The sequence below is a fragment of the Balaenoptera ricei genome, chromosome 14 (genome assembly GCF_028023285.1).
Source record: "Balaenoptera ricei isolate mBalRic1 chromosome 14, mBalRic1.hap2, whole genome shotgun sequence".
Taxonomy (NCBI): domain Eukaryota; kingdom Metazoa; phylum Chordata; class Mammalia; order Artiodactyla; family Balaenopteridae; genus Balaenoptera; species Balaenoptera ricei.
Genome location: NC_082652.1, coordinates 8,627,563 through 8,655,077, shown reverse-complemented (window position 1 = coordinate 8,655,077; position 27,515 = coordinate 8,627,563). Strand labels below are relative to the sequence as shown.

At 43.5% G+C, this 27,515-nt stretch overlaps 1 protein-coding gene across 9 annotated transcripts in view; it reads right to left on the bottom strand.

Moving 5' to 3' along the window:
- IFT81 (intraflagellar transport 81) overlaps window positions 1–23,695 on the bottom strand; it is a 105,792-nt gene extending 82,097 nt beyond the window's left edge. For 4 of the 9 annotated variants that reach the window (XM_059895658.1, XM_059895664.1, XM_059895665.1 and 1 more), the window contains exons 1-4: window positions 4,069–4,163; window positions 2,012–2,213; window positions 1,356–1,520; window positions 362–465 (exon numbers count right to left, since the gene is read on the bottom strand). In XM_059895658.1, coding sequence (XP_059751641.1) covers window positions 362–465; window positions 1,356–1,499 — 248 coding nt within the window. In that variant the 5' untranslated portion in view covers window positions 1,500–1,520; window positions 2,012–2,213; window positions 4,069–4,163. Of the gene's footprint in view, window positions 1–361; window positions 466–1,355; window positions 1,521–2,011; window positions 2,214–3,647; window positions 3,720–4,068; window positions 4,164–4,827; window positions 4,848–23,674 lie in introns of those variants that run through there. The other 5 variants (XM_059895659.1, XM_059895662.1, XM_059895661.1 and 2 more) reach the window with 5 other exon arrangements.
- Window positions 23,696–27,515: the final 3,820 nt, after the last annotated feature.

Sequence of the window (27,515 nt, the reverse complement as noted above, 5' to 3'; positions counted from 1 at the left end):
CCTTTAATATATCACTAGAATATACAGGGAGGTTGTTTTGGAACCATTAACCGGTACAGTCAGCCTAAATACTTCACTTCATTGACTGGACAGGTTTAAGTCACTGTTTTTGTCTAGGATGGCAGATAAATGATAAAATGGAATCATGGATTTGCCTGACTTTTCTGATTAAGAGAAAGAACTGACTCACTTAAGACTAGTGTATGACAAAATAACATTAAGAATTCAAGATTATTTTGAAATTCAGTGATTTTCTGAGGCCACTGACTTAGGGAAAACAGGTATTGCCAGAAAGACTGACTGTGAAGGTTTGGATATTAAAGCACAGCTCTGAAAAAGCAACACTTGATCAGATTCTTACATGTCCGTGGCATTTCCTGGAGGTTTGTATTTAAGGATACCAAGAAGGCTCAACATCCTTTTGGCTGTCTGCTCTGGCATCTCCTCTCTGATATCAACAACTTGCTAACAAAGAAATTGAAAAAATGTTATTATTGTATATCTAACAAAGTACAATATTTAAACTCACTGACAAAATTGTTCTTCTAGAGCATAACAGTCACAATGGTCTCTTCAAAAACAGATTAAGTATGGAGGCCCCCAGATTCCAAGTGAGGGTACATACAAGTAGGATCAGGATTCATATTAAGAAGGTCGAGCTTAGGGGCTTCCCTGGTGGCGCAGTGGTTGAGAATCTGCCTGCTAATGCAGGGGACACGGGTTCGAGCCCTGGTCTGGGAAGATCCCACATGCCACGGAGCAGCTGGGCCCGTGAGCCACAACTACTGAGCCTGCGCGTCTGGAGCCTGTGCCCCGCGACGGGAGGGGCCGCGATAGTGAAAGGCCCGCGCACCGCGATGAAGAGCGGTCCCCGCACCGCGGTGAAGAGTGGCCCCCACTTGCCTCAACTAGAGAAAGCCCTCGCATGAACCGAAGACCCAACACAGCCAAAAATAAAATAAATAAATAAATAAATAAAGTAGCTATCAAAAAAAAAAAAAAAAAAAAAAAAAAGAAGGTCGAGCTTAAAAAAGTCTCAGTGGAAAAGACCAGTGCATGAGAGACATGAGCCAACTTGCAACACAATAAAACCTTTCGTAAAAGCATTTTCATTCCAGGACCAAATCTATTTATGTTTGAAAGTAGACAAATAATTTCTAAATAAGGTACAAGTAGATAATTTAGTTTTTGAGCTATTAAGAAACCTTAAAGATCATCTACTATCTATAGCTTTACAGGCATGGAAAATTAGGCCCAGAGAGGTTAAATAATTTGCCCTAGACGCACAGGTATTTAGTGGCAGAAACTGGCTTTCTTGCCACCCTTTTCATCACAGAGAAAAAGAAAACTCTTACCTTTGGGTCAATCTCAGCCAGAACATCACTGAGAACTTGTAATAGTTGCATTGGCTCCAGGGAATCAAATGTGATTAAGTTATAGTTCTTCCCAAAAGGCTCCTTATTGAGATTGTCCACGATGAATTTGATTTGATCACTCATAATTAGGTCTTATAATTTAAACTAAAGAGTAAAAATACAGAAAAGAATTCCTCAATATTGGTAACAAAAGTTCTGTATTAACAAAATACAGTCAACAGAAAGTCAGTATTAAGTTCATAGGAAGTAGGCATGGGAAGTATTCTACATGGCATATAAAATGCTGTGAAGAGGGTTATTTTGTTGAAAGAAAAAGAATATGCAGACTTTATTAGGAATGCTACAGTACATACTGTTAATATTTAATGACCTGTTTTTGTATATGCATCTGATCGCAATCATCTGAATTAACATTGAATTAATGTGGACAAATGAATACAAAATCCACCGACATTAACATTTCTCCCATTCAGCCTCACAATTTCTACCTAGAGGTAAAAACTTGTTAGCCTGTAAACATGCTTCTAATTTTTTTTTTTAATTTAATTAGCAGCCCGCATTAATCCAAATTACCAACTTCTCTGGAAAATCAGATCTGGCAACCCTGGACCCACTAGGTACATGGCCACAACCACCTGAAGCTGGGTAGAGGCTGCAAGCTTCAGCCTTGGGGGTGCGCTGTTTGGTTTTGTTTTGGTTTCCTCCAACAGGAACTCTTCACACATGGATGCATCAACTCTGCCACCCTTGAGTAATTAAGGCCTTCATTTCTTTTGCCTTCAGTAGTTCCAGTCTCTGCCTCTCCCATTCCAAATCATTTTGTAGGCGTCTCATTGCCTACAAAATAAAGTCCAAACATCTTGGATTTTGAGACCCTTTAAGATCTAGTTCAATTTACAGTTTCTCAATATTATTTCCAATTGTTACCTTACACCCTTTCAAACTTCAGCTGACTGAAATAAGCACTGCTCCCTAAACAGCTTTTCCATCTCTGCCTTCAGTTAACGCTGTTTTTTCTGCCTAGGACTGTTCTCCCTTTCCCCCGTCTCCAGAGGTGCAAATCCTAACCGTGTTTCAAGCCCTGCCCTCCAAATCCAAGTTCCTCTAGGAAATCTTTCTCAAGCTATCCCCCAGTTCTGCATCAGAATAGCAGCATTTGCCCTCCAAGCTGACCACTTTATCTGCACTGCTCTCCTGGAGTTACTTTTCTATTTTGTACTAGTTACTTACACACAGTTTCTCTTCTCTACTAAACTGTAAATTCCATGAGGACATATCTGTGCCTAATTCTATCTCTGAATATCCACTGCATCTAAAACAGTGACTTCTTCCACTAGACTGAATTTGTTCACAGGCCCAAGGCCAGAAAATAAGCATAAGCCTAAATAGAGTGGCAGTGAGGAAGATCATAACTTTTTAAAAAATTGATTACCTGATTATTTAACTGCTGAAACAGCTTAGTCAAGGCTATTAGTGTTTCTTGCACACAGATATCACTTGTTTAGTATGGGAAAAAGTGGTAGAAATTTGCAGACAGGCAATTTTTTAGAGTAGCTATTTTTAAAAATGAATTAAAAAATGAACTACTAAAAAAAGAAATAAAGACAAAAATACTTCAGTGCTCCCTAATAGTTCCTAACCATGAAATGAAGAGATGCTATTTTATTTAAGACATTCATTGGAGCTGCATGCACCTTGCTCTGAAATAGGTTTTTTAAAGTGGGTGGGTGGAGCTAGATACTTAGAACTAACATTGAAATGTAAAAATATTATCATTTCCTCATAAGTATGATAAAATTATGAGTAAATGATTATTACTTTTGAAAAATAAGCCAAAAGACGGTAGAAAAGATAACCAATGTGGTTTAAAATTTTGAGGTTTCCTTTAAGCTATAAAAGGAAAACCTTCACATAAATTAAATAAAAATCCACACTGGAGATGCAAATTTTCCACTGTTGAAAGTATTTTAAGTATAAGTCCACGTCACAGTCTTCACACACGGATATACTAATTTTTAACTCTTTAGAAATTATATACATGTAGAAATTACACATACATAAAACGTAACATATACACACACATATATATTCTTTTTTTCCCTTGCCAAAACCAGAATACTTGGATAAACGAGTAAAACGTTCCCAGGAGACAAAGATGTACTGAACAGGTAGGTTGTCTGTGCCCAGTGGGCTCTGCGCTCTAAAATTAGCAAAAGCAATCACTCTCCCTCTTCCAGCGGAAAGTCGCCACACTAATTCACAAGCACTCACCCACATAAGAACCCGAGAGGGTGGGGGAGAAGAACTGAAACCAGGACGTGCGTTTATCTGGCACAACTCGGCACAGAAACGACGCTGCCCTGGTCCCAGGCTGGCACACGCGCTGAACCAGCAGCCTCCCAAGCTTCCCCAAAATAGTATCTCCCCCCACCCCGTCCCGCCCCCGGGGCTCGCGAGAGCGGACAGAGGACCCAACGTCCGACCCTCGCGAGGGCAGCTCTGGGCTCCCCTGCGGTTCATCCCGCGGGGGAGCCGCCCGGATCACTGCGAGGCACCACAGGGGCCGACCCCCGATGTTGGGGTTGAACTGCTGCTACCCCTCCGTTCTCGAGGTGCTGCACTGGGAAGGGGAAGGAGTTCTCTCCCACTTAGGGGTTTGGGGGAGCTTCCGACCGCGGCTTGGCGAAGTTACCTCAAATTCTCCTCACGAAACCACTTGCCCCCCCAGGAGTCATCCGGGCTCTAGTGAGTTCCTAGAGACGAACTCCTTGGCAACGGTTGCTAGGCCGTGGACACATCACTTCCGGGGGCGGGAGGGTCGGCGCGTTTCCGCGAGGCACCGGGCGCGCGCTCTGTGGCCAAGGCTCTGGAGGCGAAAGGCGGAGGGAAAAGGGCCCACCTGCAAACTGGGTTCACAGGTTCTGAGCCACTGCGGACAGCTTAGAGAGTTGGGGGTTGTTACCGTGGCAATAAACTTTCCCAAACGTCCTGCAGTTTGCAGTTTACAAAACACTCTCTTCGTTATTCACCCATGTTAAATTCGTGTGCTCTTTCTTTCCTCCTTCCCTCCTTCCTGCTTTCCTTCCCTCCTTCCTTCACCAAACATCTTTGAGGCAGGGCCAGTGGGATTTGGGTTGAGGAAGCATTTGGCCTGGGCTTCAAATTTAGATTTTTGACATAAGTATCTCCAAATTAGGTTACATGTAGGAACAATTGTAGTCTCTTCTGTGAATTGTAGGTTAACAGAAGACACATTCATCATAGAGATGTCAGCTTCTTTGTCACATTATTGGGCCACATAGCCTGTACTGGGAATTAATTTTTTTCATCCAGAATTTCTCTAATATTCTGAGAGCCTAAAAAAAAAAAAAAAGGAAATGGCCTAAGGCTCTCTTTGGCTTCTGAGAGTCTATTTTTAGGCACCTGCAGAAATGAATAAATTCCTCCTTACATTTTCATGCGGTTCACGTTCTATGAGGTAGGCGTGGGCGGCGGAGATCTTCATGTCTAGATCACAGAGGAGGCCAGGAAGACTGGAGCTGAGAGAATCCCGGGACTGCACTAACTGGCTTCAGCGGAGAGTTTAATTGATGAATGGTAATTTGAACTGCCCCTATTAGGGTGGAAACCACTGTACTCCGTGATGTCAGCTGGCAATGGAGAAGTGAGAAGGAAAAGAAAATGAAATTCCTCACACCCTGAAAACTTAGTTGCCTGCTCAAACATCTTGGAAGAAACCAACTACAGATTTAGCATCAGACTTACAAAATAAAGCAAGACAAAACAAAAAAAAATTCCGTAGTAGGCATCTCCTGTAGGCCCTGCTCTTTGCTGGCTGCTGGAGATGCAGTGGAGGGCAGGGAATTACCTGGCCCCTGTCCTCACAGAGCTGACAGTCTATGCAAGAAGAGAGACAATTGAACAGGCAACACCAATGTAACTATGACAAATGCTATAAAGAAGGACCCAATGATGGGAGAGTCCAGATGAAGGGTCTCAAGTTTATTTGGAGCTGAAGGGATTGTACTGTCAGGAGAGGTTCCATCGGACAATGGGATGTTTAAGGGTCAGTAAAAATTAGCCAAACGAGAAAGGGGAGAGTGTTTTGGGCAGAGGGAACAGAACATTCCAAGATGGGTACATTGCTGGCTGCAGGGCGCTTGGAGAGAAACTAAGACAGGTCCCAGCTCACAGATGCTCAAGACTAGTTGGAGGAGGCAACACTTAAAACCTTGAAAAATTGAATAACTCTGGGAGAAACAATAAAAGATGCAAACAAGGGATTATATAATTACTTGATCCTGTTGGGTGTGTTAGGAGATTCTCCTGGCTCCCTGGATTTGGATCTTGGATTGCCATTGTATGGCCTCACGTGAGATTTCATTTCCTCATCTATAAAATGTGGCTATAATAATACCTTCCTAAAAGGGTTGATGTGAGGATTACATGAGTTGATATGGGTTTAGCGATTAGAATAATGCCTGATACTGGAAGAGCTAAGGACATTTTACCTTTTTTGTCCCCTTTTTTAAAAAAAATGAGATGGTTAGATTTGCTCCTTCTATAGTCTACAGATGTCAGCTATACAAAGATAAGAGTGGCTTTTCTAGTAGTTTTTAGTTCCTCCTCTGCCTGTTGCTGCTATTACAGTTATAAGAATGTGTAAATTCAAGTAAGCAATGGAATCTACTCTTTGCACTTAAACTTGAATTGATTTTATGCTTAATGTGATTGCTCTGGAACACAGGAAAGAATTTGAAGCCAGTCTGCATGCTTCCTGGGATCCATATACTGAGGAGCTTATATTCCAACTTGAAGCAAAGAAGAGAGGCATCGAGCAGCCTTGCACATGTTGGGTCCCTGCCTATCTATCAGGCCCACGCACAGACCAAAGGAAGACTTGTAACCACCCCTTGACTCATTTAAGATAAAAAGATTCATTGAGGTATCCAAGAAGAACTTATCAAGCAACAACTTCACAACAGTGGAGGCATTGCTGAGTACATCCCAAGTTTAGCCACACACACGAAGGCTTTTTTTTCCTTAGATGCTTTACTGAGTCTTCCTTGTAAACCCCCAAAGATGCCTCTTGGCTGAACTATAGTTGACACTTTTAACAGGTGAAGGGAAGTCTCAGTCATGTGAGACAGCCTCTCTGAAAGATTCCCACTCCTACCCTGACTCTTTTTTTTAATAGCTTATTAAGATATAATCCACATACATACAATCCACCCATTTAAAATATACAATTCAGTTGCTTTTAGCATCTTTACAGAGTTGTGCAACCATTACCACTATCTAATCCAAGAACATATTCATTACCCCAAAAAGAAACCCCATTCCCTTTAGCCATCATCTCCCAGTTTGCTTAATGTGATTAAGCAAACCCACCACCACTTCTCAGCCCCTGGCAACCATTAATCTGCTTTCCTTCTTTATGGACTTGCCTTTTCTGGACATTTCATATAAATGGAATCAGAAAATATGTGGCTCTTTGTGTCTGGCTTCTTTCACTTAGTTGTAATATTTTCAAGGTTCATCCAAGTTGTAGCACATATCAGTACTTCATTCCACTTTATGGTAGAATAATATTTCATTGTATGGATTTTTGTTCATGCATTTATCTATTAATAGACATTTGGATTGTTTCCACTTTTTGGCTATAATAAACAGTGCTCCTATGAACATTCATGTACATACCTCCACTGTCTCATGGATAAAGCACTTCCATTAGCTAAGTCAGGTAAGCAGGGTATGCACATCAGGGACATGGGTAAATGGAGGGGTGGCCTTTCTTGGATTTGTCTTTTCCTTTCAATTCTTGTTAATTTTGGCTTCTTGGGTGCTCACGGTTGCAGACTATGGGACCTAAGATATGGATTCTTTAGCAGTTTTTGGTTGTAAAATCAGACTGTTGTTGAAACCTACTCTACCCTTGCTACCAAAGCACTAAAATTCCCAATCTGCTTCTCAGCCAAAACCCTCTGATAAGAAAATGCTGTTATTTGGTATTATCCTTAAAATCTTCACCAGCCTCCAGTGGAGGAGAAGGTGGGGAGGAGTGTGGAGGAGGTGAGAGAGAAACTGGAAGCTGCCCCTTCTAGCTCCCTTATTTAACCCTGTAGATACTGCAAAGACCATTCACAGTTGTGAACCTCTGCTCTGGTTATTCAGAGGGGAAAAAAATCACTCCTGGTCAAGTGTTTTTTCAAGATTGAGTTTAGTACTAGATAAAAAAATAAGGAGAACGGTCATTATTTCATGTAATTGTGAAGTCCAAGGAAATCACTACCTTCAGGTATGGCTTGATCCAGGAGCTCAGTGATGTCATCTTAACTTTCTTTCTCCCTCCATCTTTCTGTCTCTCATCCCCACTTTTCTCTGAACAGGCTGTTAGTAGCAAGAGGCTTACTTTCTTCAAGCATAGCATCCTCAATAAAAGTAGAATCTTTGCTTCAATAGTTCCAGCAATTTCCCAGTGCAAATTCTCATTGGTCTCAATGTGTCAGATCATTCTTGAATCAATTGTTATGACTCTGCTGGACACAGTAATTGATTGGGTAAGGGTGGTTTCCCAAAAGAAAGGGCTGGATTTTCTTACCAGAGGTAGAGACACTGTGCAAACAAGAACAACAGATGTCCCATTCAGGTGGTCAGGGAAGGTGGTTAAATCTCAAAAGTTGGGTAAGCAAAACCAGAAGAGGAAGAAATGAGTCTGCTTATTGTGGAGAGTTTGTGTATTAGTGCGAACCTTCTCCCTGATTTACTTCCAACAAATTATCTTTCTTCAATGCAGACTTCCATCATGGGCCAAATGAGGTCTTGGGATAACAGCAGACCTTCCAAGTCTCTGTAAAAATCTGAGGATGCCATGAACTTAATGTCTCCAGCCCCTTCTCATTTCAGAACTTTCAAACAAGAACTTTCCTGTGCAGAGTACAGGGAAGCCAAGCCAATTTTCTCTTTTTGGTATTAAATTTAGACCTTTCATCCTGACCATGAGATATTTCTGGATTCCGCATGAGTATTCAGCGAATGCCAGTGTTCAAGATGCTATCCCATCTGGGGCTACTCTGCACACTGCCCACTTTATCTCATTCTTTTAAAACTGGGAAAAATGACCCAGACATAGGAACAAATTCAGAAGTAGGTTATTCCGTTATCCATTAATTGTCATTTAATGCCTTTGCCATCTAGGTTATTTGGAGATGAAAGAAATTAAATTTAAACAGAAACCTGAATTGAGCTTTGCAGATATCCTAAATTGTCTCTGCTCTGGCAATTTAATCTTGTGAGTATGTTTAGTAGCAGAATGTGCTTTCCTAAAAGGTTAAAAGGTAAATAATATGTGAAAAGTTAAACTGAATGGATGGGATTCCAGAGGTCTTATTAAATGCGTGCCTGGTACTACATTTTTGTCAAATGGTTTTTTAAAATGGATTTTGTGAGATTAATGGGTAATGTAGAGGAGCCAAAATAATATGCAATTCATATTAGTTCTTTGGTTATAATTATGGGTTGAAATGTAGAATGCACCTAACATTCTTACTGGGCTCAAATAATAATTATAGCATCACGTATTGAGTGCTTACTGTACATCAGGAACTTTGTTAAATACTTCACGTATGTGTCAGAATTTATTAAAATGTTAATTTATGTGTGTACTCCTTCTGTTTCCCCTCCTCTTGAAGCAATTTGCATTGCCTTGAGTTTTACAGGCTGAAATTAGAAACAGTACTTATGTCTTTTGTAAAGGTCTGAAGTCTTTAGAGGAGCTTACGCTGGTTGTCCTCAAGGGGGGAGTGGAGAGGAAAGTTCCTATTAGAGTAAGAAGAGAGTAGAGAGACGCTAAGAAGATTGGGAAAGGATCACAGGTGGATAAGTTTGGGGCAGCTCTTGAGAAGGCGGAAATACCCCGAGGAGGCCACACCATCAGTCCGGTGGCTTCCAGTGTGGCCGAAGCTTTCCTTGTCCCAGGTCTGACATGGAAACATCAATGCCATTGGACCTAAAAGGACCAGGCAGCCTGGGATGATGGGTGGGTGACAAAGCAATCACCACGATGGGCCATCAGCAGAAGACTGCAAGTGATTCTCTGAGGCCTTGTCACTGCAAAAGAACCCAGAGACTTGGCATCCCCCAGGAAGTGTGTGAGGGAGAGATGCTCAGTAATGACAGGATGGGGGCTCAGAGTTGGATTTCAGCTGATTATAAAATAATATGCTTCCTCTAGCAAATCTGAGTTGTGAACTAAAATGGGTGACCTCTGCATCAGTCAGCTTCCTGGCAGGATAAAGATGGCACATTCTGGACAACTGATGAGAGCTTAATAAAGGACTATGTATAAAGGTGTGGGCAGGGTTTAGGGAAACCAACAAGGGTCCAGCAACAAAGGCAGCCATTGCATCCCTAAACCTGAAGCAGCCAGAGAAGGGAACAGGCACCAGAAGCCCAACACAGCAGCTGGATAGAAAAGGTTACCCAACAGGAGCCTTTAGATACAGCCAGTCTTGACCTCACTCTCCTTCCACTCTCTGATCTCCTGCCTGGCCTCCCGTTGGCTAAACCCACCAGGAAACCAAAGGAGCAGGCAACCCCTTGAAGATCATCCATGCAGACTGGCCTCCCAAGGGAGAAAATGGCAGAGTGGGGATCTGGAGGGGCAGATGGACTGAATTATAAATTGAATTATACAGTCAAAATGATGGGCAGGAAGGCCCTGTGAGGCCACCCAAACCACCGCCGCATCTCTAAGCTTCCCTGGTTCTCCAGCTGAAGGTCTAGGCATCGTGTGGAGTTAGGTCTAATTCTGTTTCTGCACACTGCCCACACCCACGTCATCTCATTTAATCTTCACAATAGGTCTGCAAGGACAGTATTGCTTTTTCCATTTTGTAATGAAGGAAATTGAGTCCTGGAGAGTTAATAGAGGGCCCAAGGTCACATAGCTAGCAGCTGTCTGAGCCAAGATTCAAACACAGGTCTCCCTGATCCCAAAGCCATTTACACCAACCCACTAAACTGGCTCAAAACTGGCTCAGCGGAGTCTGGAAGAAGGACCATAAATCAGGCCGCTGAGGCAAAGTGGTTTTCTGTGTGAGGCAGAGGGATTTTCTATGTGGGAGGGCCAGGGTTAACATGCTATCTGGCTTTCTCTGCCTACAAGGGCTTTGCTGAGGAAACTCTTTTCTTTCCCAGGTAGGGCTAGTGGTTTGAAATCCAAGCGCTTACCCTGGAATCAAAGAGGAAGAAGATGGAGAGACAACACTTGGCTGATGATGGAAAAAAAGTGTATTTTCATTTCAGATGCCTTTCAAGTTCTTTTTTTTCCAGCTGAGTGTTGGTGTATTTATAGAATTCAGGGGGAGTATTTAAGGGTAACCAGCAGTGGAGCTGCATTTTGGGACATCAGGAAGCTCAGAATCATGCAGGAAAATGTTGATGGGATGGGACAAGAAAAGGCCAGGAGCAGCAGGGCACAAATCTTCTTCTTCATGTTGTCAAGACCTTTTCTCCCTTCTGGGATGATGACGTCAAATCAAGGTCTATAAGAGTGCTATACATGGAATAGAGAATCAAAATGACGGGCAAATGGATGGAAGGCTGAACAATTTGTGGTATAAACATACGGCAGAATATTATTCAGCCATAAAAAGAAATGAAGTACGAATACATATTGCAACAGGGATGAACCTTGAAAACACTTTAAGTGAAAGAAGCCAGACACAAAAGGCCACATATTGTATGATTCCATTTATATGAAATATCTAGAAAAGCCAAATCCATAGGACAGAATGCAAGTTCGTGATTGCCAGGGGCTGGGGGGGTGGGGGGTGTGGGAGAATGTGGAGCAAAGGCTTCAAGGATATGAGATTTTCTTTGGGGACGATGGAAAACTGGAAATAGACAGAGGTAGTGGTTGCACAATACTGTGAATGTACCAAATGCTACTGAATTTTCCCTTTAAAAAGGTTAATTTTATGTTATATGAATCTCACCTCAATTAAAAAAAAAAATGATGGGCAGTCAGGCCCTTAGGAGGTCACCCCGTCTTCCAAGCTGTGTTTGCTCCCTATGGCGGAAGTCCCAGGAGCTGCACGGTATAAGGTCTGATTTCATTCTAGGTTTCCCTTCTCTCTCTACTCCTCCGACCACTGGTTTCCATTCAGTTGCTCAGACACAACAAACGCATCCCGGCCTCAAGACCTTTGCACTGCTGTTCCTTCTGCCTGGCTGCTCTTTCCCCAGATTGTCACCAGCCTGGCTCCGCCTCCTCATCCAGGTCACAGCTCAGATGTTAGCTTCTCATCTAACATCTGAGGAGGTCAGGAGGTCTTTCCTGACGCTGTTACTTAAAGCAATACACCTACCAGTCATTCTCCATCATTGTGCTTTGCAGACTTGTCTGTTATGGCCCATTAGTGGGTACTGAAATCAGTTTAATCATTAAATCAGTTTAATGTAAATCTTGAGTAACATTTTTAAAAACTGAAATTAAGTGGAATAGAAAATATCACACAGAATAAGGGTAAATATTTCTTTGTCAGAAATATTTTTGCTGCATTCAAACCACTCCAAATTTATTGGCTTAAAAACAATACCTTTTGGGACTTCCCTTGTGGTACAGTGGTTAAGAATCTGCCTGCCAAAGCAGGGCACACAGGTTTGAGCCCTGGAACGGGAAGATCCCACATGCCGCGGAGCAGCCAAGCCCGTGCACCACAACTACTGAGCCTGCGCTCTAGAGCCCGCGAGCCACAACTACCGAGCCCATGTGCTACAACTACTGAAGCCCGTTCTCTGCAACAAGTGAAGCCACCTCCCACTTCAATGAGAAGCCCGCACACCACAACGAAGAGTAGCCCCCTCTGGCCACAACTAGAGAAAGCCCACGCACAGCAACGAAAACCCAGCGCATCCTACATAAATAAATAAATAAATAAATAAATAAATAAAGATATTTTTTTTAAAAACCCTTTCCCCCCACAAGTCTGTGGGTGAGCTCAGCTGAGCAGTTCTTCTGCTCCATGTAGTATCACCTGGGTCACCACGTGACTAAGTTGGGCTGGGAGCTTGCCTGGGGCTGGAACATCCAAGATGGCTTCCCTCCTTTCTGGGGCCTCAGTGCTGGCTGCCATTTCTCCCTCGTGTGGACTCTCTCTTTCTCCTTGTGGTCTCTCATCACTCAGTGGTCTAACCTGAGCTTCTTTACATGGCAGCTGGGTACTAAGGGCATAAAAGTGAAAGCCACCAGGCCTCTTAAAGCTGAGGCCCAGAACAAGTACAGTGATCATTTCCATTGGTCAAAGCAAGTCATAAGACCCTCTCGGGTGCAGAGTCCTAACCACTGGACTGCCAGGGGAATTCCCTAGACTCTACCTCTTGACTGGGGAGTGGCATGTGCATACCAGGAATGATGCTTGCCAAATTGCTGGCAGATATCTTCACAGACAATCTACCACAACTGTTCTGTGAAAGTTTCATTTCAGCTAAATGAACATGCATGGGTATTCACTGGGTCACACAATAAGCATATCTCTCACTGTGAGTCACAGTCAAAAGGTTTAAAAAACACACTTCTTCCACATCCCTTTTTTAATATCTTCCATAGCACTTAGTACTCTCAGAACTTAATTTACTTTATTATATCTCCCCCATGAGAATATAAGCTCTCTGAGGGCTTGTCTGTCTTGTTCACTGTTATATCCCCAGCACCTATCAGGGCCTGGCACCTAATTGGTGCTTAATAAACATCTGTTGTTGTTGAATAGGTAGTAAGAGTTATTATTTATTAGGTGCTGAGCACTTAAAAGAATTATCTCATTTAATTTGTTTAACACATTTGAGCTCCTACTGTGTGCTGGTGAGACAACAGTGAACAAAATAGACAATAATTGCTGCCACAGAGTTTACATTAGACTAAGATACTAGAATAGTATTGAGGAGATTTGTTGATGTTATTTTGACAGATAAGGAAACTGAGAGTCAGAGGACTCAGTCAATTTACCCAAGGTCACATAGCTAATAATTTCACCCTGATACCTGGCTCTTCTCTACCCTGCCGCAGATGTTGGGTTTTGCCCAGAGATGGGCCTAAGTGGTTACAGATCTCAATTCCTGCAACTGCTTCTCTGAAGGATCAGACATCTTTCTGGGAATCAGGCACAAGGTAGTGGGAAGAGGCGAGTCCCATGACCTCAGGGTCCCTGCCTTCCCCACTCCCTGCCCTACCCCCCACTCCGTGATGACGTCTCACACCTGGGGTGTTGCAGATTTGAGCCACAGGTCTCAGTCACCCCCGACTGTCTTATCGGCATGTGACATCCCCAAGTGGCTGGGGCCTGCAGGCCTGGCAAAGAATGCAGCCCGAACAAAAATAAACCTGCCACATTCTTTGGCAGCCCCCTGCCCCTTCCCGCTCTCCAGCCATCCATCCTCACAGCAGAGCCTGCCAGGGAAGGCCGAGAGAGGGAGAGCAGGGTGGAGGAAGTGCTGCTGCAGTCCAACCCTGAGAAAGAGGGAGAGGGGAAGAGAGGAAGAGAAAGAGAGAGAGAGATCACCTTATATGGGAACGTGCGCAGACAATGTGTGGCAATGGCTTAGAGGGCAGCAGAGGTCAGATACCAGACAGATGGAAGAAATTAAACATGGGACAGAGAGTGTTCCTGGGCCCTGAAAACAGCTCTTGTTTCACAGCGAGTTCGCACAAAACCTGGCCCATTTTCCTTTTTAGCCTAGGCCAAGCAAGATTTGCGTCCCAAACGCTACATGACGTTGAATCAGGCCCCCGACTCTGGCTGGCCGAGGTCTCAATCCTCTCAAGTCATTTCTTTGATGAACAAAATTCCTCTTGGCAAAAAAAAAAAAAAAAAAAAGACGGGGCCTGTTTCCCAAGAGTTTCCAATATCTCTCCAAAGCACATAAATTTGTTGTTAATGAGTAAATACCCCTTCATTTCGCATTCATTCATTCATTCAACAAATATTGAGGACCAATTATACCCCATGCACTGAGCCAGGGTCTGGAAAGACAGTGTTGATGATGATGATGATGATAATAGTCGTAATAATAATAATAATAGTTACCATGTGTTGATTTGCACTCATCTGGTAAATGTTTCAGTTCATAATAATTTATTTAGTACCTTCCATGTTCTAGTCATTGGTGATACTGAATGTTGACCTAGAATCATCTGGTCCCTGCCCTTGTGGAGTTTACAAGGGAGTGGGGGAGTAGAAATGACAGATATTGAACAAGTGATCCCCCTGGATCCTCAGCTTTTTGAGTTAGCTACCATTACCATCTCCATTTTATACGGGGTTTTTCAGCTTCAGCGTTACAGACATTTTGGGTTGGATCATTCTGTGCTCTGTATGTGTGTGTGTGTGTATGTGTGTGTGTGTGTGTGTGTTGGGGGGCTGCTCTGTGCACTGTAGGCTATTTTGCAATATCCCTGGTCTCCACCCACCAGGCATCAGTAGCAATAACAAACACCCCCAGTTCCTCCAGTTGTAACAATCAAAAAATGCCTCTAGACATTGCCAAATGTCCCTGGGGGACAAAATCGCTTCTGGTTGAGAATCACTTTTTTCAACAGATGAGGAAGTAGGATGGGTTATAAAACCTCCTTAAGGTCATACCACTGGCAAGTAGGGCTCACACCTCCATCATTTTGATTCCAAAGCCCATGGGCCTAACCATTACAGTGTGAAAACCTGTTTCCTTGACAACAGATGACTCTGGGTTTGGATGATTGTAGACCTCACTAGCTCATTTCACAAAATGGAAGTCATCTGTGTTAGTTCAGATCCTCTGAGAAGCAGACATCAAGTCGAGCACAGATTTGCAGATTTACTGAGGATTTATTTATTTATGCCTATGAGGGATAAAGGGCAAGGGAGTGAGAATAGGCAAGAGACTGTTCAGACTGTGATGCTGGTCTGATACCTTGGAAGGAGAGGGGGACAGAAGGATTGGGTAGGAAGAGCCTTGGACAGCAGCACAGTTCTAAGAAAGTTTTGGCCATGCTGAACGGGAGTTCCCCGGCCACAGTCAGCTGTGAGAGGGATTCCAAGTCGGGCAGCAGTGGGGCTTCACTAGCACTCCCAGTGTGCTCTGTCATTGGCTGGGAGCAGCCCGGGGAGGTATGGCCTTGGCATGAACTTGGTGGATCCAGAGGGGTGGGAACTAGTGCTGTCAGTCAACCATGCTCTTCGAAGCAGACACTCAGGAAGGAGTTCTGAGTGGTGCACTCCATCCATGGCTGCCACATCATCAGAGAAGTGCTGCCCAGTAGTTACATTCACCTTAAGACAAGGAGATAAAGGCACTGGAGGTGCAGTGGGCAAAAAAGCCAGGTTGGCATCCTTTAAGCAAAAGGGTTCATTTTCCTTGCAATGTCTTGAACTCCTTAGTGAACTTTGAAGTCAGCTCTAACTTGGGTACCATCAGCAAGGAGGTAAAGAGTGCAGTCCTGAGGGTCTAGTTTGTAGTTTGTGAATGTGGGCACTCTCTGAGCCTCAGTTTCCCCATGCATGTAATGGAATTAACCTGCTTTGTCTCATAGGGTTGATGTGAGGATTGAATGAATGTTCATGGAATTGCTTTTCAGAAGATGGAGGTCCTCCTGCACAAACTTTCCGCCCATCCTTTGGTTTTGTAAGGACATCTCCCTGCTAGCCACCCTCTCATCCTTCCAACTAAGATTCATCTTGGCATCTACCCAAGGGACAACAGACTAGCATCCCCAGGGCTAAGTTTGACAGATAGGCAAGTTGTGTTTGGCTCACAGAGCGCTAAACAAACAAACCAGCAGAATGAACCAACATTTGAAAATCGAGATATTTCAGGATGAGGCCAATCAAAACCAGTGAGACTCAATTGCATTTGTTGGGACTGTCTGGATTTCTGGAAATCTGGATATACTATGTGGCAGATTGGCTTAAGCTGAGAAGAGGCTTCCTGCTTCAGATGGGACATGCACTGACCTGTTTGCCACAGTTCTCACTGCTCCCTAACATGTGTGATCCGGAAGCCATTGTCAGTTGCTGATTATCATCACGTTTGTGCTGCTGTTCTTCATAGAATAACATTCCTTTATCTCATGTACCTATTGAAGGGGAATGTGTAGACCAGGAAGCCTATGTTCTTTCTTGTACCTGCTCCTACTTCACTTACTTAGATCATCTCCTGGTTCCTGTAGCATCCAAGTTTACCTTTAAGCTTGCCATCCTTTTAAGCCCTTCTGGAATCTTCTTCCTAAAATTATCCCTGCAATTTCATAAGAAATCTCTACATTACACCTAGAATCTTCCCCCACCACTGACTCCTTCCTCTAGCCTTCCCAATATGCACCAGTCTTCTTCTCCACACCCACCTCCCCTGCCTTGTTCCTGGGACATTCCCTTCCTCTCACGGGAAGGCCACCCTCATACCCTCTTTCTTCATTCAAATTGACTTCAAGACCCAGGTCAACCCCCCCCCCCCCCATTCAACCATTCCGGGCTACAATGAAATTGTTCTTCTGGGAAATCCTAGTACAGTGAGAATCTGAAACACACACACCAGCACTCAGCTCCATAGCTGTTGAATGAATGAATGAGGGGATAATTTACATGAGTTGCAATAATTAGAAAGCAGGGTCAAGATTAGAACAAAATAAACAAAAATGTTAGTGGTAGCTATTTTGATAGGTTATGGGTGATTCTGGATTTTCTTTATTCCTTTCAGTATTTTCTACAATTGAGAAAAAAAAGATAATAGTGAAAAGGAAGTAATGTGAGCCTGGTTTAAACATCTAGACTACAAGCAAGGTGAGGGCAAGGACCAAGTGTTAATTCTGATATATCCTCCTAACTCCCAGCAGCAGGGCACACACAGTGAGCTAGGGAGAGCTCACTGGGAGCTAAATTAACAGCATCAAGGCGTATAACAGAGACTGTCGTCGATTCCCTTCCCAAAAGCTTCTTAGTGAAGAAGTCCCTCTTTCCTCTTTCAGACTCTCCAAACCCCAATTTTGTGTGGTGTCCTCTGCCTTTTCTTCACTGCCATGTGCTTCATGGAAGAAGACTCCAGTCCCAACCCCTGCACTGATCAGTCTAACCCAGGGCTTCTCAACCTCAGTACTATTGACATTTTGGGCAGGATAATTCTGCTAATCTTGTTGAGTTGTTGTACGTGCCACCTTGGAGTTTACTTGTTATATGAAGTAAAATTTTCCTTAATGTTTAAGTGTTTAAGCTAATTTGAGTTGTGCCTTTCTGTTACAGCATCTTAACCGACCCAGGGATGTCTTAAAGACATTGCACTCACATACAAATAAAACGATCATCAAAAACAGTGATAATCTGGGTGGTTGAGGGCAGATGTCAGCATCTGGAATTGGGGGCAGGTGTGTCACTTAATAGTCCCTTTTGAGTACCACTGCTGATCTAAAGCTATTCCAGTTCTACATGAAATTGCTGATAACCTGTGCAGATGCTGAGACAGAGAGGAGTTTAACTTCTTTTGCAAAACAAGGAGCAATATCTGGACTCGAAACCACTATGTCCCATCACATGAAAACTGCTGCAAAACACCAAGTTCTGTAGTTGTTAAGCTAATATTTCTGGGAGTCTACCAAACAGCCTCTAAGATGGAGCTGATTATGAAAATGCTAAGCCAAATGGCATAACCTCTAGAAGCCTCAGTTTTCTCATCTGTAAGCTGGGGAGAACAAGAGGAGAATCCCCTGATATTGAGGATCAGAAAATACTTCATGAACCATAAAGTAGGTAAAGGGTTATCAATACTAAGCAGACAAGACATACAGCAATGCTGTTCCTAACACTGGAATGTTCTGAATTTAGGATGTGGTATGAACAAAATTATCTGTTGATTGTTTATATGCAGTCTTGTTAAGTTTCTTATGCTTCTGAGGTTCTGCTTTCTCATTTGTGTACTGGGGCAAGACCTCATTCTGACTGTGCACTGAGGATAAAATAAGGCTCTTTGAAAAAGAGAAACATACTACTATCATTATTTCACCACAGTTTTCTTGCCCCGAGTCAGATGATAGCAAGAGGGCAAACAAGACTTGCAGGCACGGACTCCACAGTGAACGTTGGCTCACCGCTACCCTCTACTGGTCATTAGCGGTGCACAGGTAGATACAGAGAAGAGAGGGTCCTTGGAGAGGGACCCCAGGAAACTGAGGCTCAGAGAGGGAAAGGGACTTGCCCGAGGGCATGGAGCTGGCCTTGGACAGAACATTTGGGACTCCTGATTCTTAGCTTTTTCCAAAGGGAGAAAAATGAGAGTTGGAAACTCATTATGGCTTCACTCTTGCTAAGTTCTCACGAGCTTTTCTAGATAGTCTGATTGGGACTTTTCTCTCCTGTTCTTCCCTCACCACCCAAACTGCTTGGACTTCCCATCCTTTTCTTCATACCAAGGTGGCCACCATCAGCTCTGAGGCTAAGAGTCCTGTTGGGTGCTGGGTGCTTCACAAGAATGATCTCAGATCCTTACAACTGCTTTATAAGGTAGGCCAGGAAACTAAAGCTCAGAGAGGTTAAGACTCTTGCCCAAGGTCCAACAGCAAGTAAGCACAGGAACCAGGATCTCAACTCTCACCTGAGACCCCAAAGCCCACATTCTTCCTGCCACCAAAAAACAAAACAAAGCAAAACATCATGGCAACTTGTGTTGAAGACATGATTAAAGGTAATCTTATGGTTTTTTTAATGCCCCAAGTGGCATTTGCTGGGCAGACATATGATGAAGCAACAAAAGAGGGAAATTTTTTGAGCACTACCACATACCAGTGACACTCATATATATTATCTATCAATTCTCCTATGACACATATATGATCCTGAATCCTGTCAACAATATTGAGTCACAAATGAGGAAATTGAGTTAAAAGAGATTAAGAAATTTGCCTAAAGTCACTTGGTGAAAGCTGGCATTCAGACTCTAATCCCCCTGCTTGGTGTTAGTATATAAACAAATTATGCTCTTAGAAACATAAATAGAGGAGAGTATATGGTAGCCTGTGTCAGACTAGACTGCAGGCCTCCCCGCCACAAAACCCCTCAGACTCTCCTATAAACCATTGTCTTCCTGGAGGCCTCAGGATCTGAAGTCCTCCTGATCTGGGTTCAAACCCCTTTCTTTTTTTTTTTTGAATTTTATTTTATTTATTTTTTTATACAGCAGGTTCTTACTAGTCATCCATTTTATACACATCAGTGTATACATGTCAATCCCAATCTCCCAATTCATCCCACCACCACCACCCCCCGCCACTTTCCCCACCTGGTGTCCATACGTTTGTTCTCTACATTTGTGTCTCTATTTCTGCCCTGCAAACCGGTTCATCTGTACCATTTTTCTAGGTTCCACATATATGCATTAACATGCGATATTTGTTTTTCTCTTTCTGACTTACTTCACTCTGTATGACAGTCTCTAGATCCATCCACGTCTCTACAAATGACCCAGTTTCGTTTCTTTTTATGGCTGAGTAATATTCCATTGTATATATGTACCACAACTTCTTTATCCATTCATCTGTCAATGGGCATTTAGTTTGCTTCCATGACCTGGCTATTGTAGATAGGGCTGCAATGAACATTGGGGTGCATGTGTCTTTTTGAATTATGGTCAAACCCATTTCTGAGCCCTACTATGTGCCAGGCCCTGACTGGGTATATATTTAATTTAATTCTTGAGAGAACACTGCGAGGTAGATAGCAATTATTATCCCTATTTACAGGTGAGCAGATTGAAGCTCTGAGAAGTACAGTTGACCGTTGAAAAACATGGGTTTGAACTGCCTTGATGCACTTCCACAAAGATTTTTTTCAATAGTAAATACTACAGTACTTCATGATGCATAGTTGATTGAATCTGCAGATGTGGACAAACCACAGATATGGAGGGTTGACTCCATATATACTCGGATTTTCAACTACGAGGACGGTCGATGCCCCTAACCCCTGTGTTGTTGAAGGGTCAACTGTATCTTGCTCAAGTATGTGGGCGAGCCCAGGTGTTGATAATTTGCCAATATTCTATGTGATATTCTCTTCATGGTCTTATTCTTCCCCATTAGCAGACAGGAAAATAGAGTTAAAGACAAGTGAAAATGACTTGCCTCAGGGCCTTTGCACTCACTGTTCCCTCTGCGTGCAGTGCTCTTCCCAGACGTCCTGGTGGCTTGCTCCCTCACCCTCCTAAGGTCTTCACTTAAAAATCATCTTCTGGGAATTCCCTGGTGGCTCAGTAGTTAAGAATCTGCCTGCCAATGCAGGGGACACAGGTTCGAGCCCTGGTCCGGGAAGATCCCACATGCCGTGGAGCAACTAAACCCGTGCACCACAACTACTGAGCCTGAGCTCTAGAGCCCACGAGCCACAACTACTGAAGCCCACGTGCCCTAGTACCCGTGCTCCGCAACAAGAGAAGCCACCGCAATGAGAAGCCTGCGCACCACAACAAAGAGTAGCCCCCGCTCGCCGCAACTAGAGAAAGCCCACACACAGCAATGAAGACCCAACACAGCCAAAAATAAAAACAAATAAATTAATTAATTAAAAAAGAATGTGATATAGCCACACAATGGAATATTGCTCGGCCACAAAACGGAATGAGCTACTGATACACTCTAAAACATGGACGAACCTTGAAAACATTACACTAAATGAAAGAAGCCAGTCACTAAAGACCACGTAGTGTATGATTCCATTCATGCGAAATGTCCATAATAGGTAAATCCATGAAGACAGAAAGAAAATTGGTGGTTACCAGGGGCTGGTAAATCCATAGAGACAGAAGGTAGATTGACAGTTGCCAGGGGCAGTGGGGGAGGAGGGAATGGAGAGTGACTGCTTAGTGGGTAAGGGTTTTCCTTTTGGGGTGATGAAAATGTTTTGGAACTAGATAGAGATGGTGGTTGCACAACACTGAGAATGTACTAAATGCCACTGAATTCTATACTTTAAAATGGTTAATTTTATGTTATGTGAAGCTCACCTCAATTTTACCAAAATGTTCAACCCTAAGCACATCTTATCTTCCTTCCTTGTTTGATTTTTCTCGATAGAGCACATGGCCCTCTCACATACTACATATTAGTATCTATTGTTCATCCTGTTTCTTTAGAATATAAACACCAAGAGGGTAGGGATTTTGATCTCTTTAGTTATCTCACCCCAAAGAGTCCCTGGCACTCTGTAAATATTTGTTGCATAAATGAATTAGAAAAAGTGTGGTGATGAACCAGAGTCCCACCCCACCAACCCAACCCCCTCTCTAATTCTAACGGGCTCTTGATCCTCAAGCAAATTAACAGTAATCTTCAGTCTGGGCTCATTTTTTCCTCCTTTTCCTAAAGAGCTAAATCCATAGGCTCTCAGCTCAGCTCTTTAAAGCCTTCTTTGCAGAGAGTCTGAGAGAAGAGGGGCAGGAGAGAGGACAATGAGTCCATCACTATGTGGAGAAACACCGTCCGCTCTGCCGCCCTGTGGCTGCCCACAGCAACTGATTGTAACCCCAGACAGATGCCGTGAGGCCATCTTGTCCCCCAGCCAGGAGGACACCATTCCCAGCTGCTGCACAGGTGGCTCTTCAGGAGGGACATTTACAGGAACGAGTCAATAACCATTTATGAACAGCCATTCTGACACAGCCGTATACCAGGCACTTGGCCAAATTACAAATGTAAGATATAATCATTCATTTGATCATTCATTCACTTATGTGGTTATCAAACATTCATTGAGCACCTACCATGGGTCTTACATTATGGCCCTTGATTTCAGTTTACAATTGAATTTACAGCCAAGGCACCAACACGGTATAGACCAGAGTTTCTCAGCCTTGGCACTGTTGACATTTTAGACCAGACAGTTCTTCGCTGTGGGCATTGATCTGTGTATTGTCGGATGTTTAGCAGCATCCCTGGCCATTAGATGCCAGTAGCACTCCCTCAATCATGACAACGAAAAATGTCTCCAGACATCGCCAAACGTCCCCTGGGGGTGAACAATCACCTCTGTAATGAACCACTGGTTTAGATGAATATTTTTTCCCCAAACCCAGATAAACCACAATTATCAGAAGAAAAACACATTTAAAATTATTTTTGCTGTTCGATCTTTCCTCTCTGTCTCTTTCTTTCTGTGTCTCTGTCTCTTTCTTTCTCTATCTCTCTGTCTCTGTCTCTCTGTCATTCTCTGTCTCTGTCTCTTTGTCTGTCTCTGTCTCTCTGTTTCTCTCTCTATATATATACATAAATGTATATATTCTTTCTTTTGCTTGTTAAATTGGAAAGGGAGAGCATAACAGCTAACATTTGTAAAGGGCATATAGTGTTAACTTTATTATAATAATAATTATTATGAACCTGCACCATTCAACACTTTAAGTCCCTTATCTCGATTACTCTCACAACCACCCTACGAAGAAGATGCCATCAATACCCATTTTACAGATGAAGACATTGAGGTTCAGAGGAGTTAATCAACTTGTCCAAGGCCACACTGAGAGTGACGGGCACAGCTGGGGTTCAAATCCAGTTCTGTATGGTTCCAAAGCACGAGCTTTTCACCACCACACTACATATTCCCAACTCCTGGCACAGAGCCTTGCACATAGTAGGTGTTCAGTAAACATTTGTTGTCTGAATTATTAAACAAAAGGATGGGGAAAGGATTGTAAGAAAGGTCTGGAGAAGCATAGGCTCCTATTTTGGGGCCTGATGCTCAGGAGGGACATGTACTATTTTACTTCTTTCCATTATTCATCCATCCACCAGTCCATTGGTCTATCCATCAATCCATTCATTCATTCACCAAGCATTCCCTGAAAACATGGGCTGTGCCTGGTACCTAGGTGGCATTCTGGTTTCAAGATACTTGAGGAGACATGAGATGTGTTCAGAAATAATTGCAACCTCAGCTTCAAAGTGATAAGCCATATTATGAAGGTACGCATAAAGGCTCTACTAGTCAAGACTCTTTTGGTTGAAAGTGATAAGAGGGTCTGCTTCAACTGGCTTAAGCAGAAAAGGGAAGTTACTGGCTCCTGAAACTAGTCAGGCCTTCTGGCATGGCTTGATCCAGATGTTCAAATAATGTCACCAAGAATCCCTCCATCATTTCCCTCTGGATTTCTCTGAGTTGACTTCATTCCCTGCTGGCAAATGGCTGCCAATAATTTTAGGCCCATATCCTACCAGCTTAGCAACTCCAGCATAAAGAGAGCACCACTGTTTCAGTAATTTTAACCAAAGTTCCAAGACATATCAGACTGACCTGACTCACATGTCCACTCTTGAACAGAGCACAGTAGCAATGACGAAGTGTCTCAGACTGGTCCTGGATCCACCCCTGGGGTCTGTGGGTGGGGACAGCTTGACCTGAACCGAATCATCCGAGAATGCAGATGGCACGGTTCTGTCAAAGGAAAATCAGAAGAGAAAATAAGGTCAGACAACAAAACCAACAGATGTCTACTCCAGGTATGATGGGGGTTCAAAGGAGAGAGCAACCTCTTTTAGCTGGCAGATCAGGGAAGACTTTTTGGATCTTGTGGAGTCTGTGAGCTTTGATATCACCTAAGGAACCCAGAACATTCCTACAGGACACAGCTTAGGAACTGATCAGAGACTCCAATACTCCACACCCAAGACTTTGACTTTCAGACACCCCCATCAGTGCCAAGATAGGGCCCATTCCCTTGGGAAAAACACAAATAGGTCATTATTTACCTGGGCAAATAAATTCTCTATAGATCTCTTCCCAGGCTGGGCCGTATTACATGCCTTATAGCTGTCCAGGTCCCCTATGAAGACAAAGATTTCCTTCCACATTCGGGAGAGGCTACTCATTCAGCTTCAGGTCAAAGGACCATTCCATTGGTACCAGTGGCAGGAACTCTTGGTTGTCCTTCAATATCCATTCTCCTTTCTCAATAAAAGTAAGAAAACTCCTGATCCGATTTTAAGCAAGCAACATGGTCAAACAGAATAAGGACTACATTTCCTACCTCCTGTTGCAGGTAGGTGTGGCCACGTGACTAAGTTCTGACCAATGAGCTGCAAGTGGCAGTGACAGGCCACGCCCTTGAAGGGAGGAACATGCCCTTTCTTTCTCCTTTCCTCCTTCTTCCATCCTTCTATTGGGAATTTGATCCTGATGGGGAGCCATTTTTGACCATGGTGATGAGGACAACACCCTAGAGATGGGTCCCTGATGAATTCATTGCTCAGAGCTGCCATACCAGCCCTGGACCATTTTCATCCAGACTGCATGTGAGAAAGAAATCAATTTCTACCTTATTTAGGCTACTGTTATTTGGGGTCTCTATTGCATGCAGTTGAGCTCTGTATCCTAACTGATATAGTGCCTGTATCTGGACATTTCCAATGACCTTTGGGCAGAGAAGGGAAAAAAACAAGGACGTACATCCTTGATAAGTGCTAGTATGAGAGTGCACTACCTCATTTAATCACCAGGACACCGTAAAGTAGGTATTACCATCCCCTTTTACAGATGGGGAAAATGAGGCTCAGGGAGGTTAAATAACTTTCTTCAGATCACATAGAAGTGGCAGAGTTGTGATATATGCTCAGAACCACCTATTCAAATTAGCTCCAGAAAATGATTTTCATATTAAAGACATAGTTCTCATGGAATCTCCTAGAAAAGCTATAGCCTTAGCAAGAGCAAGAATCAGAGTGATTCCAGGGACCACATCAGTTAGAGCTGGAGGACTTTCACCCTAGAGCTCTTCCTTTTACTTGGTCCCTTAATGCCTTTGTCTCTTAATTTATATTCTTTTTTAAAAAAATATTTATTTATTTATTTGGCTGCACCAGGTCTTAGCTGCGGCATGCGGGATCTTTTAGTTGTGGCATGTGGGATCTTTAATTGTGGCACACGGGATCTTTAGTTGCGGTGTGTGAACACTTAGTTGTGGCCTGTGGGATCTAGTTCCCTGACCAGGGATTGAACCGGGGTCCCCTGCATTGGGAGCATGGAGTCTTAGCCACTGGACCACCAGGGAAGTCCCTTAATTTATATTCTTTTTTTTAAAAAGTTAATTTATTTATTTATTGTGGCTGCGTTGGGTCTTTGTTGCTGCAAGCAGGCTTTCTCTAGCTGTGGCGAGTGGGGGCTACTCTTTGTTGTGGTGCGCGGGCTTCTCATTGCGGTGGCTTCTCTTGTTGCGGAGCACAGGCTCTAGGTGTGTGGGCTTCAGTAGCTGTGGCACGCGGGCTCAGTAGTTGTGGCTCACGGGCTTAGTTGCTCCGCAGCATGTGGGATCTCCCTGCACCAGGGCTCCAACCTGTGTCCCCTGCATTGGCAGGTGGATTCCTAACCACTGAGCCACCAGGGAAGCCCCTTAATTTGTATTCTTGATAAAGAGATCCCAATTGGTCACTGGCCAGCCACTGTGCTGACTCTGCTTGGCAGTTGCCCATCCTGGTCAAATCAGCCCTGGTTAGGGACATGAAGGCCTGCTGATTTCAGGTTGAGCTAGAAGAAGTTAGGCATGGCAGAAAAATTTATAATCTCTGCTAAAATTCAATCTTTGAATATTGGGTTATTGAACCTGGGCATAGAGCAACCACTCTCCTTGTCTTCTAGGAGCTTATATCCTCTTATTATTATTACTATAATTAATAACATATCACTATTAATGAAAAGCTGCAATTCGCTGAACACTATTATGTACCAGCCATGGTGCTTTTAATGAGTAATCTCATGTAATTCCTTTAAAGAAAGTCAGTCAGTCAGAGACTTTTCATCATGTATGGCAACACAGGGACATTTGGGATTTAAGAGGTGTGCTTTGGGAAAAGAAGTATAATTATTCAACTTTCACTTAATTGGAGAAACTAAGTGGTAGGTGCAGTTGTAAAGGAAGGCAAGCTCCTGGGCAGGCAGATGGTAAGTAGGAGGCTGTTCAGGCGTAAGGGAAATGGGGGTGGGAATGAAAAAGAGACAGACAAGGGAAATTAAGTTTGACTGGATAAAATGGACAGTGAGAGTTTTGATAAGAGCAATGAAATGGGCAGGGAGAAGTACAGAGGTCTTCAAATCATGGACTCCCTCACCACGCCCTCCCTCTTCCATCAGAAGAGGACTAGGGTGCTCTCCCCACCTCCTCTTCCTGGGGCCTCCAGAGACCCTGAGCTCAGCCTGCTGGCCTGCCCTCAGCTAGGGCCCTCACTTCCTGTTTGCTGTACCTGCTCTATTCCACGTCACCATCTCCATGTGTCCAGATCCAGCCTGGTGGCCTGATCCCAGCTCCTATCCATTCCACTGGCTTCTCCATTTGGCTTGGAACTCTTGAGCTAGACTGAGACTATGCTGATGAATGCCACGTCACTGGCTCCACAAAAAGGGTGGAAGTAAGTCAACATCTTTGACATGAAGATGCTGTCATTTTGACAGGGGCCAAGAGAACGAGACTATTTTAGTTAAACTTGTTTGATGGTGAGGCATAAATACTCAGTCACACTATGTCACTGTGATATAATAAGAATATATATTAGGTCTCAGGCCCTGGTTCCTGACACAGAGCTCCTAAAACCCTTGTAATTTCCTGAGTTATAGGGTGCTAGGAGCATCTTTTGTTTGAATGTTTGGTCTTTGTCCCTGATTCCTGACACAGAGCTCCTGAATTTCTTGGAATTTCCTGGGTGATAGGAGCATCTTTTGTCCTAAAGAGGCCACTCTTGGTGGGCTCCTGGACAGGTTCAGGATAGGGATGGTCACCAAGAAGACCAAGCCATGATTAGAGGCTTGGAACTTTCAGTCCCACTCCCATCCCCCAGGGAGGGAAGAGCGGCTGGATATTGAGTTAATAACCAATCATGCCTACGTGATGAAGCCTCCATAAAAATTCCTGAACTATGGAGCTTGGAGAGCTTCTGGGTTGGTGAACATGTCCACGTGTTGGGAGGGTGGCAAACCCCAACTCCATGGGAACAGAAGCTCCTATACTTGGGCCCCTTCCAGACCTCGCCTTATCTATGTACCTCTTCACCTGGCTGTTCTTTTGTCTCCTTTTTTATGTCCTTTACAGTAAACCAATAAACATGTTTCCCTGAGTTCTGTGAGCCATTACAGTAAACTACTAAACCCA